The sequence below is a fragment of the Artibeus jamaicensis genome, unplaced genomic scaffold (assembly GCF_021234435.1).
Source record: "Artibeus jamaicensis isolate MK-2021 breed Jamaican fruit bat unplaced genomic scaffold, CSHL_Jam_final contig_384, whole genome shotgun sequence".
In the NCBI taxonomy this organism is placed as follows: Eukaryota; Metazoa; Chordata; class Mammalia; order Chiroptera; family Phyllostomidae; genus Artibeus; species Artibeus jamaicensis.
Window position 1 is genome coordinate 13,785,054 of NW_026521810.1, and position 19,226 is coordinate 13,804,279.

General features: G+C 41.3%; 3 protein-coding genes across 15 annotated transcripts in view; 1 reads left to right on the forward strand and 2 right to left on the reverse strand.

Annotated features, from left to right (window-relative positions):
* Positions 1-267: 267 nt before the first annotated feature.
* On the reverse strand, positions 268-12,987 carry MRPL35 (mitochondrial ribosomal protein L35). The gene is made up of 4 exons (XM_037159710.2): positions 12,899-12,987; positions 6,495-6,684; positions 5,686-5,830; positions 268-2,950 (listed from the first exon to the last, which is right to left on the reverse strand). The coding sequence occupies exons 1-4, from the start codon at positions 12,939-12,941 to the stop codon at positions 2,762-2,764; spliced, it is 567 nt and encodes a 188-aa protein (XP_037015605.2). The 5' UTR covers positions 12,942-12,987; the 3' UTR covers positions 268-2,761.
* Positions 8,174-8,371, reverse strand: LOC119059866 (dolichol phosphate-mannose biosynthesis regulatory protein-like). Its single transcript, XM_037159711.2, has one exon. It carries the CDS (start codon positions 8,369-8,371, stop codon positions 8,174-8,176), a length of 198 nt encoding a protein of 65 aa, XP_037015606.2.
* Positions 12,988-16,697: 3,710 nt separating the features above from the next.
* IMMT (inner membrane mitochondrial protein) overlaps positions 16,698-19,226 on the forward strand; it is a 50,500-nt gene continuing 47,971 nt past the window's right edge. For 6 of the 13 annotated variants that reach the window (XM_037159701.2, XM_053664519.1, XM_037159702.2 and 3 more), the window contains exon 1: positions 16,702-16,851. In XM_037159701.2, the coding sequence (XP_037015596.2) occupies positions 16,807-16,851 (45 nt within the window). In that variant the 5' untranslated portion in view covers positions 16,702-16,806. Of the gene's footprint in view, positions 16,852-19,226 lie in introns of all 13 variants that reach the window. The other 7 variants (XM_037159706.2, XM_037159703.2, XM_053664521.1 and 4 more) reach the window with 2 other exon arrangements.

Sequence of the window (19,226 nt, forward strand, 5' to 3'; positions counted from 1 at the left end):
TGTCTCCTGCAAGTTTGGGAAGTGTGCGGGTCAGAGGGGTGCGTGTGGAGGTGTGCTGGGGGGTGTGGACTCCCTTGACCCACTGCATCCCTTGCCTTTAAACCACAGGCCGGCGCACACAAACTTCACTGGGTGGTCACAGACTTGGACACTCAAAATTTGAAACAGCAAAATGAAACGCATTTCCTCTGCCTTTATAGTCTTATATTGTATGTGGTTGACACGAACACTAAGATAAAGCAGCAGCAGATGCAGAAGACTGAAAGATGGAGAGACGAAAAGGCTAAAAACCCATTTATTCATTTAATGAGCCAAGTCCAATGTCAACAGAACTGAGATTAACCAGGGTAGGAGGTGACAGTTATAAAATTTAACAGCCAACTTGGCAGAGTATCATGAAGTATTTAGTATTTGTAATGCTAGATTATAATGTTGATTTAGATATGAATTCCAAGGAGTTAGACCTAGGTTCTGATCGACTATTAGCTGTATTTTGGGTTAGTTAACCTTCTGTAAGCTTCAGTTTCCTCAAATTAGAACTAGGGATAGTGCATCTCCTCATAAGGCTGGTATGTGGATTAGCAGCTTTATAGATACATGCCTGTTCCTATGCTGGAGGGCACAGTACATTTCCAGTAAGTTACACTTTGACATACACTTGAATGTCATTTAGGTAGACCCGTTAATGAAAGATGTTTTATTGTCAAACTGTAAAATCAGCTTGATGATAAGCCCTGTTACCCTTTCCCCCTAAACTGCCTACCTGCCGGCCCTTCCCTGTCAGCCCATCTCTGGATGCCAAGGCCTGCCTGCCAGCCCTCATCTCTGCCTCCCTGTCCCAAGCCTAGCAGAGAAACTGGAGTGCTCTGAGGCCCCATGAGAGAGACCCTTGTCCACATTTGCATGCGAGAAGGCAAGGAGGTGGGGTGAGAAGGTGTTCCTCAGCTCCTTCAGGTTCCGGGTCCATCCCTCTGCCAGAGGCAGTTGGAGGCAGGAGCCCGGCAGGTGGGAAATGATGTGGCCATCTTGGCAGTGGTTGATTTCTGCCATCTCAGAAGTCTGAGGAAAGGAATCCCATCCGAACAGAATGCCATCCCGTGCCTCGGGTGCTCACTCAAATCAAATGTCTGTTCTTTATTAATTGATCCCATAAATAGACACATTTGGCCTTCTAGTTTTAGAGTATCATTACCCTTGTCCTTTTAATGGACACACACACTGATTTCAAAGAATTCTGGTTAGTCTTCCCCCTTATTCTATCAACAATAGAAGACCATCTTATCATCAACTATTATATTAAAGGATGTGAAGCAGTAATTGATGCATACTTCTATTTAATAATGGTTTTTCAACCAGGCAAAGTACTGTTGTTTGAATTCCAGATGATTTTGATGGGAGAGCTGAGAACCTGCCCATGACTATATCCACTCTGTCAACTCTACTTTCCTTAGTACCTCTTACCTGACCCTCTTTAAATGAATAATGCTAAATTCTTGCATCATTTCTAACATGATTGAGATGACTTATTCCCCCTTAGTATCTACAGTGTATCTCTGGAAAATTTTGGAAAAAGCTTATCTTCACAATTAAAAATATGAAATCTCAAGTAAATTAACTTTTTAAAAATGCAGCATCTTTCAATTCCTGGGTAAAAAGTTTTTATCTTCATTTATATAGCCACTTCTGTTTCATGAATGGGCATACTGATAGGCTATTTCACTTACACTCCTCTATAAAAATTCCTGTTCCCAGAAACTAAGTGAGGGTGTGTGAACAGAGTGAACCTAGTGTGCTATACGTGCACTGCCACCTCATGCTCACCTCCAAGGGAAACTGCCCACACGACTATCTTTTGTTCCACACGGATCTGCCAACACAACCAAGTGAGCCAGACTGGGCTCCTGACCCAAGAACAGCCAAACCCTATACTATTTGGTGACTTGAGATGAGACCTGGTGTTAAAAGATAAGCCGGCCAGTAAAGAAATAGGAGCTGAGGGTCACAATGTAGAAATGTACCTCAAAAGAGCAAGCTACAGTTATGACGAGGAAGCAGAAGTAACAGTAAGCAAAAACTGTGAATCAGACGAGTTGTAAGTAGAGAGAGAATGGAGCCTCTACAATTCAGAGAACTGAGTCACATGTATGGCTAGACTCCAAGCCTAAAGATCCACCATTTCCTGTTGCTGAGGTTCCTAGAGGTGCCTCGAGCCCAAAACCACCCTACGATTTGTGCTCCTGCAGCCTGGGAGTTGGTTCTGGGTGGAAGATGGAGGTGGTGTGGTGGTTCCTGAGTTTCCAGGCATGTATCCTTAAAAAAGAAGCCACACTGCTTAAAATAACTTACTAGCTTTAGAATCTTTTTATGTCTGTCCTAACTTTAGATTCCTTGTAACTAAGTAAGCCTAATTGGAACAACTAGTTAAGCCATTACCACTTGTTGAAAATAATCATTAATTTTAAACTTTTACTTCCCTGAACAAATCTGAGAATGTTTAATACATTAATTTTAAAACTGGTAAGTCTGATAACCGGTACTGTATGTTTCTATATCACTTGGTATAACGTACATCAAATTTTATATTTACTAATTTTTTAACTGAATTTATTGGCCATGACATCGGTTAATAAAATTAAATAGGTTTCAGGTTTACAATTCTACATCATCTGTATATTGTATTGTGTGTTTACCATCCCAAGTCAATTCTCTGCAAAGACATCATATAAACCAAGATAACTGGGAAAATCATAAAACTTCTGTTCTATACTTTCAGGTTTGTCCGATCATGATACTTCTGATAAGGATCATCAGCGTACCAGTTTCGCCTCTTCCAGAAAGATGTCGTCATTTTATCTAAGAGTTTACTCTGGGTTTTATTGCAGAACACAAATTCTCTCAGGCGTCTTTTTCTTGCAACCGTCTTCTTCCATAACTTTTTCTTATAACCAGCCTATTAGATAACATTACAAGGACATTTAAAATATTGTATTATATAGACAACAGCAGACAGCTTTACTACACATGGTTTATAGGCCCAATGGGAACAGACCAGACTTTCACACGGGCTTGTATATTTCAGAATGATGTGATTCTCAATGGGGCTGAACAGAGAAAGGATGTCTAGTTTTAAGAAGAAATATTAATAATTTAATATTTGGGAAAAGTGTAAACTAAAGCCACAGAAAATAAAGCTAAATAAATCTTTGTGGCTGATGAAGTACAGGGTAATGATATACAGGAGCTTTACTATATATGCCTTACCTTATTATCTCTTTAATAATCTTCAATAACATACTATTCTCGTTTCATATATTAAAGAGAAACAATCACTGATTAGAAGTCACGTAGCAGACAGAGGTCAGAAGTTATTAGTCAAAGGACTAATAAGAGTTCTTAGGCACTACACTATACACTACTTTTTTCCCTAATGTGGAGGATGATGGGGCGCTGGCTAGGTTGATATGGCATTTACGTTCATTTAAGGGGATGAAGTATTATAAGGGCCAAGAAGCACAGTTCTCAAATATGTTATTTCATTTATTCTTTCTACATACTAGGGACCAATTTCTATAGTAAGTACTTTTGTAAGGAATAAAGAATACAATAGAACTATTAAGAGTGGTTAACTCATATGTTTAACCCATAACTGTCTATATACCATCCATGCATTATTAACTTTGAAGCATTAATTTTTGAAAGAACAGTAAATGAGACTGAACATAAAAACTATAATTACATCCTGTTTAAACTAGAAGAGACTGTAGGGACCACGCAAGTTAATGTTTGACTAAAACCACACTGTCAGTTACAGGGGAGGTGAGACTAGAACCTGTGCTATTTGTACGAGTCCTTGGTCCTTTGAGGCCAAGCGCTCTTTGGCGCACCACACTAACTGAACAAAATCACAGCTCTTCGCTGAGCACCCAGGTGCCATGGGTTTCTGACATGCCTCAGTGTCATCACTGTGACCAGCACAGCACAGAGATACTCAGAAATAATGAAAGGTTATTTAAGAGTTATGGTTTTAAAATGCAAGAGATTTTTACTATTCATTGACCACAATTTAAAATGGAAAAATTCAAATCAAAATCCCCCTACTGGTATAATAATTTTCTAGTTTAGAAGCCAACGGCCCCTGTGGATTTCTGACTAACAGACATCTAATTTGTGGTCCTGGCTGTCACCACCAGTGTCCTTTGAAGATCATTCTGTGGAATGCAACAGTGTGAAAATACATGAAACATTTTAGATAATCTCTAGGCTCAGAAATGGAAGAATAAAAATAAAAATTAGGGACAACTGGATGAAATTGTCCCACAGAAAATACTTTCAATTTTTATACATTAGTATCAATTAACCCTCCCAGATATTTTGTTTTCCACTTAAAATTGGATTTTGCTGAAACAGGCCATTATGCCTATGGAATAATTTTGGGGCCCTGAATGGGGCCAGGTGTTAGGACTAGAGAACTTGATCGGGTTGCTTAGACAACATGAGGGCTTCAGGGACCGATGAAAGGACCCGGGAAGGAAAGCAAGGAACACCGCCAGTTTCATTTTACCTAGGGTCAGGTGAGGACCTGAAAATAATGAGTATGGTAAAAAGGAGTGTAAATGTTTCCAATGGTTCAAATTCCCCCGATTCACAACTATTAGCTCAACTACTTAGTTCACCTACTCATGGATCACATGAGCTTCTAGTGACTAGTGCATGAAACGACCACAGTGTGTATTGTTCCAGTGGGGAAACTGGCTGACAATTCCAATCAACCTATTTATGTACAAATTTAGGATTGTTCATGAGATAGGACATAATCCTTTCCAGCCATCAAATAGTGACAAAGTGCTACCAATTATTTATTTTATCTTTACAGGGAAACAAATTTGGATCTTTAAAGAACTACTTGTTAACTTCCAAGTAGTAAAAGGGAAATTAGGATTTGAATAGTTACACCAAAGGTTGTTTTACAAAACTCTGGTCATCTCTTGCTTTCTAATTATCAGTTATTCTGTTCCCACAAGTGAGGACATGAACTAAAAGCCCACAGTCATGCTCACTGTGCTCCATGGGAGAGGACGGAGCTGTAACAGTCTGTCAGAGTCCCCCTCTGAGGCTGCAGTCTGTGGCCAGAGGAAGCGTTGGAGTTCTATATGGTACACTTCCCAATTATATTAACAGAGAAAAAAACTTACAAAGTTAAAAAAAAAAGTGTATGTGGAGTTAATGTTCGGACATAAAGATTAAGCCACCTGGAGACTCCAATCTAAGGTAGACCGAAAAGCTCTTCAGTCCCCAAATCTGAGCCATGTGACGAAATTTTTACTGAAGTCCCCTCTGATGTAATACTCAGGGACTAAACAGAGCCTCCCCACAGGCTATTATTCCACATTGGGGGTTTCACAGGGCTCCTGGTAATCCCTGGATAAGGTGGTCACATAAGAGACCTGAGATGAACCCATCCTACATAAATACTTTCACCATTATGAATGGTATTAACGTTTAAACATGTTTTCTTCACATGGATTCGCTTACATGAAGCGATGCCTGCCAAGCCAGTACTTAAGCACAGCACGGCAGTACAAAAGCTAGTGGTAAGAAGGGAGGAAGACATGTCAACGAACAGGCTGAGTTCTGCTTCGTTTTAATCTGCTCACACTCCCTTTTCAATCGACTTTGAAGACTCACCTTCCTCCTCACCCAAAGGCCAGAATGAAGTCGAAGAAACCTATAGACGACAGCTTTCACAGTCTTTCTCTTGCCTTTTCGTGAGCTGAAGTATGTCACAGTTCTGACTGGCGGCCTCAGGACATTTGGAAGCAAGGAAGCCACTCTAAAATACATTTTAAAAATTTAATTCAGCAAGAAGAGTGATTAAAGTATAAAACCCATTTGTATCCTTAGAAATGAGTAAAGCTCCAGTGGAACACGGCTGACTTACTGTCCTTCGTTACTTCAAATGATGATGCTGTGCATAAGTAAGAATACCAACTATCGACGATTTGCAGGCTACCTGTAATCTACCCCAGCCCAATCCCTATGACAGAACTGATTCTATTATACTTCAGTCATCTGATTTTTAATCCACCTGCTCACTTGATTACACCTTGTAAGGACTTCAACTTGTCTATCTTTGTATCCTTTCTGCCACATACAGTGCTCAGCACCCAAATGTGCTTATCTAAGTATCTGCTGACTGAATGAACACCACATGCAGCCCAGCCTTGTAAACCAAGCATCTTGTTCACCCTCCACATTGGCTGACAGTTCCACCCAGGAAACCACATCTGGAACATAAGAAGCATGCTGTTTGGTAGTCCCTGCCGCTGCCGCCACACAGGCATGTGGACGTCAATCGTATCTCCCACTCCATCAGGCAGTGGCTACATAATAAACCACAGGGACAGAAAGATTTATCTATTTCTAAGAAGTCGTTGCAGGCATGAACATTTTAGGATTTCCATCCAAGCATCATGTTTACTCAAAAGATACAATACCTATTGAGGACTGTCGCTGTACGCCCACATGTCAGGCTTCTGACAGCAGTAACGAGCCCGGGAGCAGAGGAAACAACTGAAGTCCGAATATGACAAAACCGTCGGGCAGACAGTGCCGAGTGAAGACAGGCATTCTTGGAACAGTTCCAATAGGCTGAGGACGCCAGAGTATTCAGGGGCCGTAAGATTCCTGTGAAGATAGAGATGCACAAATGCTAAATGACATACTCCAAAATATGCATCTAGATTTTTAAATTAATTTAAAAAATTTTGAAATCAACTAAGTGTTATAACGTTATTAACGTGCCCCGAAGCTCAGACTTGTACCTGTGGAGCTTTTACCAATTTTATTGAGGTATAACTTACATGCCCCAATATAACCCATTTGTGTGCAATTCAATGTATTTTAGTAAATTCAGAGTTGTGCAACGGTCACCACGATCCAGTCGATGTGTCCTAGTTCTTCTATGTTCAACAGTACAAGGAAAATGTATGTAACATTCATCCCCACCCGCCGGACCTTATGCCCCGATCAGACAGAACTGCTGTGCGTTGTGCGGCGGCAGGGCGGAGACAGGCAGGCCTGACAACTCCCTGGAGAGATGAGAGTGGCCGGAGAAGGGCACATAAGGAAAACAGAAGAAGTACATTAACCCTCTTCGAGAAAATGAACAGGCCATGAGGAGGAGGTATACAGTCCAGCAGGATGAACACCACAAGTGAAAACAAGACTGAAACAAATACCGATCTGGAGTGGGCACTGGACCTGCCACAGGAGCTGAGCACTGCTTGTCTGCCTGGGCAGAAATAGTGGGAAATAAGACGGCAGTTCATGAAGGGCCTAGATGTGTGGACTGAGCAGTCTTCATCCTTCACATGACAGCCAGATGGAGGCCACGTCCGCAAGGTAGAATCGCTCACAGAGCGGACTCCGTTGTCGATACTGAGTCTAGCGTGGGGCTCGAGAAGTGTGGGTGTGAAAGGCCTCCACAAGATGAAACACTCCTAAACCTGGGTGGTGGTGATGGTTGCACAACTCACTAAATCTACTAAGTCATCAAACTCTACATACAAAATGAGTCATTTTTAAAAAACACACCATCAATGTTTGCTGTTCAGCTCTCCCCAACAGGCCAGTGCTAGGGCTGAGGGACTGGGCCTCCACGAGTGGGTCTAGGGGCCTGATATGACCATCTTACTGTGCCCTCAGGCCTGTCAGTCTTCCCCCTAGGCTTTCCGGAAGTCCTGTGGAGTCCTAGGCTATGTCAGACCTGGGAAAGCTGCCTCTGTCGAGGAAAAGGACATGTGGGGAGAGACCACGTGATGTCTCAGAACCTGGTAATTCCAGTATCAGCATGTGACAGGAGGGAAACTGAGGCAAGATGGTAAAACCCAGAGAAAAAAATGATGGGGTTTGAAGGTGAGGTATGGAGGACCAGCATCTTTCAGACCCTGAACCAGAAAGAGAAGAGACTTCCAGGTACTTCCTCCTGGCTCTAGGGTGAGTCCTGCACAGCTCTATCCCCCAGGGGTGTCTGCAAGGTGGCCATGCTTGAGGGAGCTGCAGGTCCCATGGGTCTCCATCCTTGCTGTGCCCTGGAGGGGAGGCAGAGAAGGGGTTGGCAGCCTCCTGGGCCCTCATGAGCCTTTTTGGTCACGTTCTGCTTCTTCAGCATCACCTAGGTGATGAACACTCCCACAAACAGTAGTGGCAGGAGGCCTGCGACTTCTGGGATGGCAACAGCATAGGCTCGGGGCAGGAAATGCTTGGGGAAAACCTGCCAGCTGTCAATGAAGGGCAAGAGAGCCATCCAGGCAGTGTGGTAGGTGAGGATGATGAGGCTGAGTCCCACCACCTGCTCTGTCCCTGTAACCATTCCCCCTGCCTAAAACAGGTAATTTTATGGTAATTTATGGTAATTTTATGTAAATCATACCTCAACACTTTTTAAACAGCTCCATAGGAAAGTCATCCGCTTACCACTGCCTTACTGTCCACTGCACTGATGTTACATAACAAATGAAGAGCTGTGATATGGAAGTGAAGAGTTTGAGCCAGACTGGCTGTACTACCAGCTCTACCAGCTGCTAGCTGTGTGACCATAGGCCAGTTACTTAAGCTCTCTGCGTTCCAGTTTCCTCAAATTTAAGTGAAATTTACCATGGGCAGGTAATGGGAATGAAATGAGATATACCATGTAAAGCAAGGTTGTCAAACTCATTTTTACCCAGGGCCATATCAGCCTTGTGGTTGCCTTCAAAGGGCTGAAATAATTTTAGGACTGTATAAATGTAACTACTTCTTAACTGTTAAGGAGCTGAAATTACATCCGGCCCTTTAAAGGCAACTGTGACACTGATGTGGCCCTCAGTGAAAATGAGTTTTTATGACCGTGATGTGTTAACGTGTTACAAAGAGTGCCTAGCACACGGAAATCGTCTAATGAAGGAACACTGAGCAAAGACAGCACAAGGTTAACGTGGCAAAAGGGAAACGGAACACTTAAAACCCTTATTTTGCTTTTGTGTTCTTTGTCAAAGATAACAGTTTTCAAACTAAAACGTAGCATAAATCGATTCCCAGTCAGGGCACATGCCTGGGTTGCAGACCAGTTCCCTGCAGACTAGTTCCCAGCAGGGGACCCACGAAAGACAACCATACATTGATGTTTCTCTCCCTCTCTCCTTCCCTTCCCCCTTAAAGATAAATAAATAAAATATTTTTAAAAAAAGTAGCATAAACACTGAGTTAGCTGAAATCAAGATTCAGGAAATGGGCCAGAGAGCCCTTATACCAGGCACTTGTCAGGCAAATTCTCTCCTCAGTGCAGGCATTCAAGCTCCAGGTCCAAATAAATTATATCTCAAAGAACTGAAAATATTTGTAGATGTGAGTACAAGGCGGGAGGTAATCTTTTTCATAGGTCACCAGAGCTTGATGTCTCAGTTAAAAAAAAAACAAAAAAAAACCCTCAGAAATTTCTGGAAACCAAGCCTAAAGGCAGATGAGAATCCAGAACATATAATGGGTAAACTACAGGCTCATCTGTAGAAAAAAAATGTCAGATGACTAAACAGGAAGTAGAGAGAACAAAATAGATTGTCAACTGGGAATGAACTGTTTCTTAAAAACAACTTAATTTCATTTTTTGATACAATCACTAGCCTGGGAAATCACAGACACTGTATTCTGACTTTAGGAAGGCATGTGAAAAGGCTTCTTTATATTCTAAAGAAATTCAGAAATGTGGGATAATAGAAGAGTTTGATAAATTCCAAGCTGACTGGAAGCTATCCCCAAATTAGTTGACTGCTGTTCTCCTGGTGAAAGTGTCTTCCTGGCTCCCTAACTGACTACCTTTCTCCTCGATTTTCATTAAAGTCCTGAAACTGCGTAAGGCATGTTTACTAAATCTGCATAAAAAACAAGTTGGGAACCATGGCTTACAAACATATTTCTAAAAAAAATAGCCTGTATGGACTCAAAGTGATCCAGGAAAAAGAAAAAAAAAATCAAAATTAACAAGATGAAATGGGGGAGAAACACATTGAGGTTAGAAAAATTGGTAACAGGAAGAATGAAAACCTGGCTTGAGAGCAGATCCTGGGAAAATTATTGGGGGGCTTTATACCCTCTTCACAGACCAACCAGAGGGGATTTAACTTGTAAAAACCAGAGAGTCAAACTCAGATTGTGTTTAAATGAAAAAGGGTAGCACACAGCCCTGGCTGGGTGGCTTAGTTGGTTGGAACATTGTCCCGTACACCAAAAGGTTGCTGGTTTGATTCCTGATCAAGGTACGTGCCATAGGATGTGGGTTCGACCCCCCAGTCAGGGCATGTATGTGAGGCAGCCAATCGATGTCTCTTTCTAAAGATCTGTAAACATAATTCTCCAGTAAGGATTTCTACAAAAAGGGCAGCACACTAATCAAGAATAGTAATTGACAGCTCCTTCAGTCTTCCGCCCATTTGGGCATTTTAACACAGAGCAGCTTTCTCTAGAAACTCTTCCATGGAGAACACAGACCTTTTTACGAAGGAATGACAGAAAACCAGAGTTGTAAAGAAATGAAAGGAAGTAGATGGAACAGGAGAAGCACAGGTGAAGAGGCAAAACTGGTGTAGTATGTTTGGGGAATCCTAAATAGCCTTGTGTGGGGCAGGAATCAAAGAATGGGGAGGGGCCGGGAGGTGAGCGTGGCAGTGTCTAAAGCAGTGGCCTGCAAGCCTTTTTGATCCCATATCCTCTAGAAGAATTCTGAAAAATTACATACTTCCACAAAATTTTACATAATACCTAAAATTTTAAATAAATTGTTAAAAAGAATATAATTTATGGTATATTTACAATACACTTCAAAATAAGATGTCACATCATTTTTAAATGTTTCCAAAGGAATCTACATATCATAGCGAGTTGATACCAACCTACATCACCTACATAAAAAACCCAAGGGCAATAAATTCAAATTGACAACTAAAACTTCTTTTCATCAAAAGATACTTTAAAGAAATTAAAAAGGCAAGCCAAAGTGGGAGAAGATATTAGAAAACACATTTAAATGAAAAAGTTTGCATATCCAGGATATATAAAGAACCATAAATCAGTAAGAAAACTCAATAGGAAAATGGGCAACATCTTTAAGTAGGTATTTCATAAAAGAAACTTAAATGGCCAACACATGTGTAAAGGTATTCAAGGAGATTACTAGGAATCAAGTAAATGCCATTAATACAACAAAGAGACATCACTAAATACATACCAAACAGACAAAAATTTCTAGGTCTAACAATACCAACTACTGATGAGGACATGAAGAATACATGAGAAAATGCAGTGCTGTGGTGACTTTAAATAAGCCTATCACTTTGGCAGTATCAGGTGGTGCTGAATATACACATACCAAATCTGCAATTCCACAGCTAGTTTTAAATGCACACGTGCGTGTGCACACACACACGCACAGCTCTTACAGAAACTCTAGCGCTCATGTACCAAGACCACAAGGTCAAACAGCACTGCACGTAAAACTGGATTTTCCTTAAACTGGAAAACACTCAAATGTCAATCATCGGTAAAAGGGAGAATTGTAGGATAGTCACTAAGAGACTATTTTATAGCAGCGTTGAGAAAGCACTACAGCTACACGCAAAATGAGCTTCACAAAGTAAAAGATACAAGAGTACATACTGTATGATTCCATTCATGTAAAGTACAAAAAAAGGCAATACTTAAACATGAGGATAGTATTCATATTTGGCCAAAATAAAAGGGACTTTTGATTGGGGAAACCCACGGGGGTGGAAAAGAGGCTCTTGGTAGTGTTCTATGTCCCGATACGGTGTTAGTTTATGGAGCTTTGCTTCAAAGTTAAACACATTCCTTGGAACGTGTGGGCTGTTACAGACCACTGCACTAAAGCAAATATTGCAACAAAGCAAGTATCACGATTTTTTTGGTTTCTCAGTGCATATAAAGGTTTAGATTATACTGTAGTCTAATAAGCATTCAATACCATTGTGTCTAAAAACCAATATACATACCTTAATTAAAAATACTTTATTGTCAAAAAACACTATCCATCATCTGCGCCTGTTAGGAAAATGGTGCCAATAGACTTGGCTCCACATAAAATTACCACAAACCTTCAATTTGTAAAAACAAAAACTGCAATATCTACTAAGTGCAATAAAATTGGGTAAGCCGGTATTTAAACTATTCATGTATATTATATAAATTTTTCTTTATTGTGTTTTACAAATTAAAATTACCCCATGTAAACAAGCTCTTCTGTAAGTTGAAAATTTTACATCTTTTTTAAATTTCTTTTCTTCCACAGAATTTTATTCTACTTGTGTGTGTGTGTGTGTGAAAGTAACTTACTGTAATGTTGTATTTCTCGCCCAAGACATCCTTATAAGTGACCTTGTGCTGGAGAGTGAGTGAACATAACGGCCACATTCCCTGCATGTTGTGTGAATCTCATACTCACAAATTACTATGTGCCGGGCACCAAGCAGGGCGCTTTTCGGGCTGGAGCTCATTTAGTCCTCGGTTAGAAGGTATTATCTCCAAGTTACAGACGTGGAATCTCAAGTTCCGAGAAATTAATTAACATTTCAAGGTCAAAGGTCGTGAGTGGTGGTTCTAGCCCTTCATCCCCCTCCGCCCCATCTTGCTTTGTTTTCTAAGGAAGGTGAACTGCTAAGAGCCGATAAAGCGAAAACCTCCAGACACCAAGGTACGGGAGAGTCAGAGAGCTTCAGAACCCCTTGGCCTCAAATAACGACCCACGCCCCGGGCTTTTTCCTATTAACCTACACGCTAAACACCCACTATATCCTGCGTCAGTAGTCTCTTCTGAGAAGGCAAATACAGAACGCGTTGCTTTCCCACTGACCTGAGGCCACTCTCAGCGCACCAGCAAAAGCAGAGACCGCCATCTCTTTAACTCCGCCCTACGGCGGCCGCACTGGGCCTAAAATGTTCAGGGCAAACTAATCTGAGTGGAGTCAAGGCAAGAAAAACCAATTAAAGGAACAGTCAAATCAAATTTTATCGAATGTCCTGTATATGCCAGGTTGTCCTTCACCTCTGTAAAACAAATGCCTGGCATTTAGTAGGCTCTTAATAAATTTTTATTGACCATTTGATTGAAAGATCTATATAAAGTACAGGACATTTGAAACAAAATTTCTTTTTTCATTTCATTAAATTTGAGGGAATGAAATGTGTTATCCTTCCAAAACTGATAGATGATGGGAAACAGTAATATTATTAAAAATTATTAAGAAAGAATCCCTGTTGCCTTTGAATATATTCTTCTCACCCTTCCCCCCAGATTATTTTTAAGAAATTGAATACCAACTATAACAAAATAAATGTAAATATTCTAAGGATATCTCGCATACACATTTCTTTCTAATCAATAACACTGTTATTTGGTAGAACAGCATCTCAACTCTTACTGAACAATTCTATAGTTTCTGAACAGTTCCTTATTTTATTCCTGAGAATTAGTAATTGTATGTCTCTTTTACTTTAAAAAAATGTTGATTCTAGAGAGAGGAGAAAGGGAGGGGGAGAGAGACAGACAGGAACATCGATTTGTTGTTTCACTTATTTTTGCATTCATTGACTGACTCCTAAATGTGCCCTGTCAGGGGAGGGAACCCACAACCTTGATTTGATGTAGCAGGATGACTCTAACCAACTGAGCTACTCTGCCAGGGATGTATGTCTTTTCTAATGTTGCCTTCAAGAACAAGAACCCCAATGAAACTCTCACCCATCCTTGTTGCCTAAAATATTTCATGCATCTACAATGTATGACACTGTTTACTGGTTGAAATGGGTAAGGGTTAAACATTAGGTTTCAAGGAGTTCACATTTAATTAAGGAGACAAGTACGAGGTAGATAAATGACTCACAGGGGAAGTTTAAAGTTAAGGTGACGAGGCTTCTGGTTGGGATGATCAAGGACAAGGACACTGAATATAATTTGGTTCTTAAAAGAATGGGGAGGACTTTTACAAGGGCAAGGTCATTCTTGGCAGTTAGAACACCAAGGGCTAAGGTGGGAAGAGAGGGCGCCAAGACAGAAACACAGGATTTGTTTAGAGCACTGGTTCACAAACTTTTTGGTCTTAGAACCTTTTTACATGCTTACAAATTGAGGATCCCAAAGAGCTTTTAATTCTATGGATTATATTCATTAGTATTTACTGTATAGAAAATTAAAATGGAAAAAAATTAAAAATACTTATTGTATTAGTTTCTGTTGCTGCTATAACAAATTACCCAAATTAATGGCTTAAAACAATACAAACATATCTTAAGTCTCTAGGTCAGAAATCCAAAATAGGTTTTACAGGTTAACATCAAGGTTTCCAGGGCTGTGCTCCTTGCCAGGGTGTCCAAACCTTTTGGTGTCTCTGCACCACACTGGAAGACTTGTCTTGGGCCACACATTAAATACATTGCCATACATAGTCACAAAACAATCTCATAATGTTTTAAGTATGCTTACAATTTTGTGCTGGGCTTCATTCACAGCCATCCTGAGCTGCATGTGGCCATGGGCCACAGGTTGAACACCCCTGTGAGGTTCTAAGGAACAATCTGTTTCCTTGCCTTTTCCAGCATCTAGAGGCTGTCTGTATTCCTTGGCTTGAGGTCTCCTTCCTTTTTCGAAGCCAGTAATTGTATCACTCCAACTACCATATCCACTGTCTCATCTTCTTTTCTGAGTGGCCCTCCTACTCCTCTCTTTCACTCATCAAGACCCATGCAATATTGGACCACCACAGATAATCCGGGATAGTAACCCCATTTCAAGATTCTTAATCACATTTGCAAAAAAAATTTTTTTTTGCCATTTGAGGTAATATATTCACAGGTTCCAGAGATTAGGAGTGTGGACATATTTGGGGATAACTATTCTGCCTACCACTTATTTTTAAAACAATAAACCTATTACATGTTAGCACATTTTTAATGAATAACTATTCCACGATTTAAAATATTAGAAGAGTGGCACTGTTTAACCTTTTTGCAAATCTCTTTAATCTCTGGTTTAACAGAAAGCTGGATTCTGATATTTTTCTTATGTATTCAATTTATTTCCATACCTGGAAAAACTACAAGATAACAAATGAAAATAGCAAATAATAACCTTAATGTTATGAAGGTAGTTTTGATTTTATGAACTCTCTGAAAGGGTCTGAGGCTCCCCAGTGGTCCCAAATCACTATTTTAGAACCACTGAGATGGTTATTTCTCTGGGTTATAGGGCATGTAAGTGGGTGATGAGCTTGAACTGTCTTTGCTGTCTTGATCTCATACCTACAGTGGTCACGTTGAGCCTAGAAATATCCACATATGCTAGAAAAGTATTGAGACATAAAAACTCTTTGATTTGACAGTGGGAATCACTGCACTTTTTGAACAGGGATGTGATTGAAATTTCTGAATTTAGGAGAGTACATTTTAAAGCAAAAAAAAATTGCATGTGGAAGATGAGGATTGGGGACTTAGTTTAATGAGAGGTTAGCAAACTATAGGAAATAATTTTGTTGTTTGAGATCTTGAAGCTGAAGTTGCCAATGATGATCCAGCTCAACAGGTGGCTGTGCCATACATGGCTGGAGCAGACTGAAATTGCTTATAGGCGATAAGGTTTATGGCCAAGGTGTTAAAAAAGTCATCATACTGGCATCGCCCATAATGACAACAGCGGGCAAGGGTGGTGTGGGGAAACTGAAATTCAACTGTTAAAACTACTAAAAAAGATACAAGACTTACCTGGAGGCAGTTAGCTGATGATAATATGGAGCGTGTCATTACTAAAGTACATCAAATACATATATACTCGTATGAACATAAGTAATTGTTTTAGATAATTTTCAAATCTGTTTCTCCATTTTACAAATGGAATTAGTAGCCTTGTCTACCTCTGGGAAGAGCACCATATAGTAATAAATTACCTAGTTAAGACTTGAAAGGACTTTGCAAACACGATATGCAAGTTTAGTTTCCATGATATTGAATTAATAGTACTGAATATTGTATTTAAATTTAACGTAATACCTTGATTACAGTCTTAGTGGAATACTTGAACAGTGTTTCTTCATCGACTTCCTTATCTTCCAACCGGTCCCATAGACTGCGGCCAAATATCTTTCAAAATAAAAACCTGGTGGAGAAAGCTGTGCAGTTTAAACTGGAAGTAGTAGAAGCTGTGGAACCCGATGACCCCTCTGCTATTAAGTTACGTGAACGACACATTACGCACAGTGGTCTCTCCAGTGTTCATTCACCCACTCTCCCGCAATCTGGAAGACTCCTGAAGAACGGCTGTTAAACGAAACCGACGCGCAAGCCAGAACTCAGATTTGGCCAAATCGATTCCTTTCTACGAAATTGATAAAGACGGCTGAGATGCTTTCTTACTTAATTCTCCGAAGAGTCACGCCTATCCGTTTTTAGAGCGGACCGAGGACTGAGTTTCAGACGCCCTTCCTCGCCTCCCATTTACCTAGCAACCCTGGATTCAGGGCATCGTCCAAAATCCAGAGCGAGACTGGGAAATAAAAAAACCACACTTGCCACCAATGAAGGACCCAACCTCTTAAAGATGCTAGGGCTTGACAACAAAGACGGGTGCGCATGCGCAGTTGCTCTGAAGCCTCCCTCGCTGAGAGGTAGCGGGGAGTGACGGACGTACGCACGCACGCACGCACGCCTTCTCTTACTAGTACCGCTCCCGCAGCTCCAGCGTATACCAGCCCTGCCGTCCACCCGTTCGAGATGCTGCGAGTCTGTCAATTATCCGGCGTGACCTCCGCCGCCCAGGTGAGCGCCGGGGCGCCGGGAAGGAGCAAGAAGTGAAGCCGACCCCGGGCAACCAACGGAAAATGGTGGAGGGTTTCGCTCTGCCTAGGCCCTGGGACAAAGGCTTGTCTTGGGGCCGTCTTCGCGATAATCTCGGGCGGGCTAGCCAGGCATGTAATTCAGGAGTTCTCCTGACAGTGATGCTTTAAAGGTTATTGCTGGAGCGGGATGGGGTGTAGGAAAGAGACGGTGGCGGGTAGGCGGGCGTGGGGGGGGGCACGGTTTCGGGGAAGTATCCAATCAGCCCCGAGCTGCCCCCTTCAAGGACCAATCGTGGCTTCTGGCGCCCGGGTCGCCAGTTGTGCATGTGATCGGTTTCGCTCAGCCAGTGGTTGAAGGTCGAAGAGGAGAACTACAGTTCCCAGCAGGAAATGCAGAGCCTTGGCTTACTGCATTTTTAATAAGGTGCTGCATGTACACTTAAGATAATGCGTTTTAGAGGTCTAGGTTGTAATTATTCGGGAATGATTTCTTTTTGTAGCTGAGGACATCTCAGAGGTTATTAAGCTAAACAGAAATAAAATAATAGTTTGTGGAGTTCAAACCCTTGGTACTTGAGGAAGGACAGGAGTCATGACCTTGTGCTCATTTCTGAGATTAGTCTGGCGATCTGTATCTCCTAGGTGCTGGGACAATTTTGGCAAACATCCAAGGTGCCTAGACACTCAATTACTTTTACTTCGTCATAATTATCAAAGTAACTTTATACAATTAAAAAGGAAACCTATTTCCATTGATCACAATGTTCATAAAAGTGATATTTTGGAAAAATGTTGTATTGCAAAACAAGTCCTGTGACTCATGCAGTAATTGAATAAAACCCCTAACAGGCGGACTTTTTTTTTTCTTCCAAATTTGCTTATCTATTCATTTGTTATTAGGATAGAAGAAACAGCCTCTTCCGTAGGAAAATGATGTCTGTATTAGTTTCTATTGCTACATTACAAATACCACAACTTTAACCAAATAAAACAACACCCACTTATTATTGTACAGTTTCTAGACATGAATGATTTTGGTTCTCTGCTCAGTGTCACACAAGACTGCAATCAAGGTGTTGGCTGTTTTGTGGTTTTGATTTGGAGGTCAGGGTTCAAACATTTGTAGGGTTGTTTTTTTTTTTTTAAGATTTTATTTATTTTTAGACTGGGGGAAGGGAGAGAGAAAGAGAGGGAGAGAAACATCAACGTATGGTTGCTTTTTGCGTGTCTGCCTACCCCTGCAAAGGGGGCCTGGCCTGCAACCCAGGCACATGCCCTGACTGGAAATTGAATCGGCTACCCTTTGGTTTGGTTTGTAGGCCAGTGCTCAATCCATTGAACTACAGCCAGTCATACAGCCAAGGCAAGCTCATGCAGTTTTGCTGGCAGAATTTAGTTCCTTGGAACTGTGGGGATTGAAGTCCCTGTTTTCTTTCTTTTTTTTTTTTTAAGATTTTATTTATTTATCTTTAGAGGGGAAGGGAAGGAGAGAGGGAGAGAAACATCAATGTATGGTTGCCTTTCATGCGTCCCCTGCTGGGAACTGGCCCCTGCTGGGAACTGGCTTGCAACCCAGGCATGTGCCCTGAGTGGGAATCGAACCGCGATTGTGTGGTTCGCAGGCCCGCGCTCAATCCACTGAGCTACAGCAGCCAGGGCCTGAAGTTCCCGTTTTCTTATTAGCTCTCACCTCATCTCTCCTAGAGGCTGCTTGGCTGCTTGAAGTTTATTGCCACAGGGTCCTTAGGTAATTCATACCATGGAAGTTTGCTTTTCTGCAGGCTACTGGGAGCTTGTCTCTTTGACTTCAAAACCTCTCTTTACTTCCCTGTTTCTGATCTCTAGGCCCAGATATAAAAGGTTTCTATTGTTAGGCCAGGCTCACCGGGGTAACCTCCTCTCGATTAATTCAAAGTCAAATGATTAATAACCTGCAGCTCACACAGTGGGCTTATCAGCAGGGAGTGGAGCTCCTGGGGGTCTTGTTAGAATCCGGCCTACCATAGCACACAGGTGGGGCTAGGAGGATGAAGAAAGAAGAGCAGCCTTTCCAGGGAGAATTGTTGAAGTTTGTCTTTGGAGTCTCTTTACCGCACACTTTTCCTTATTGTGTCCTCAGATTAATGGTTGTCACTGATCTGTCCCCTTTGCCCTAAAGTCCAAAATTACTTTTTCTTTGCCTTTATCAAAATATTTTGTGTTAGATTCCACGTATAAGTGAAACTGTATGGTATTTGTCTTTCTCTGACTGCCTTATTTCACTTAGCATAATGTTCTCCAGGTCCATTCATACTGTTGCAAAGGGTAAAATTTTCTTCTTTTTTTACAATTCAGTAGCATTCCCTACTATAAATG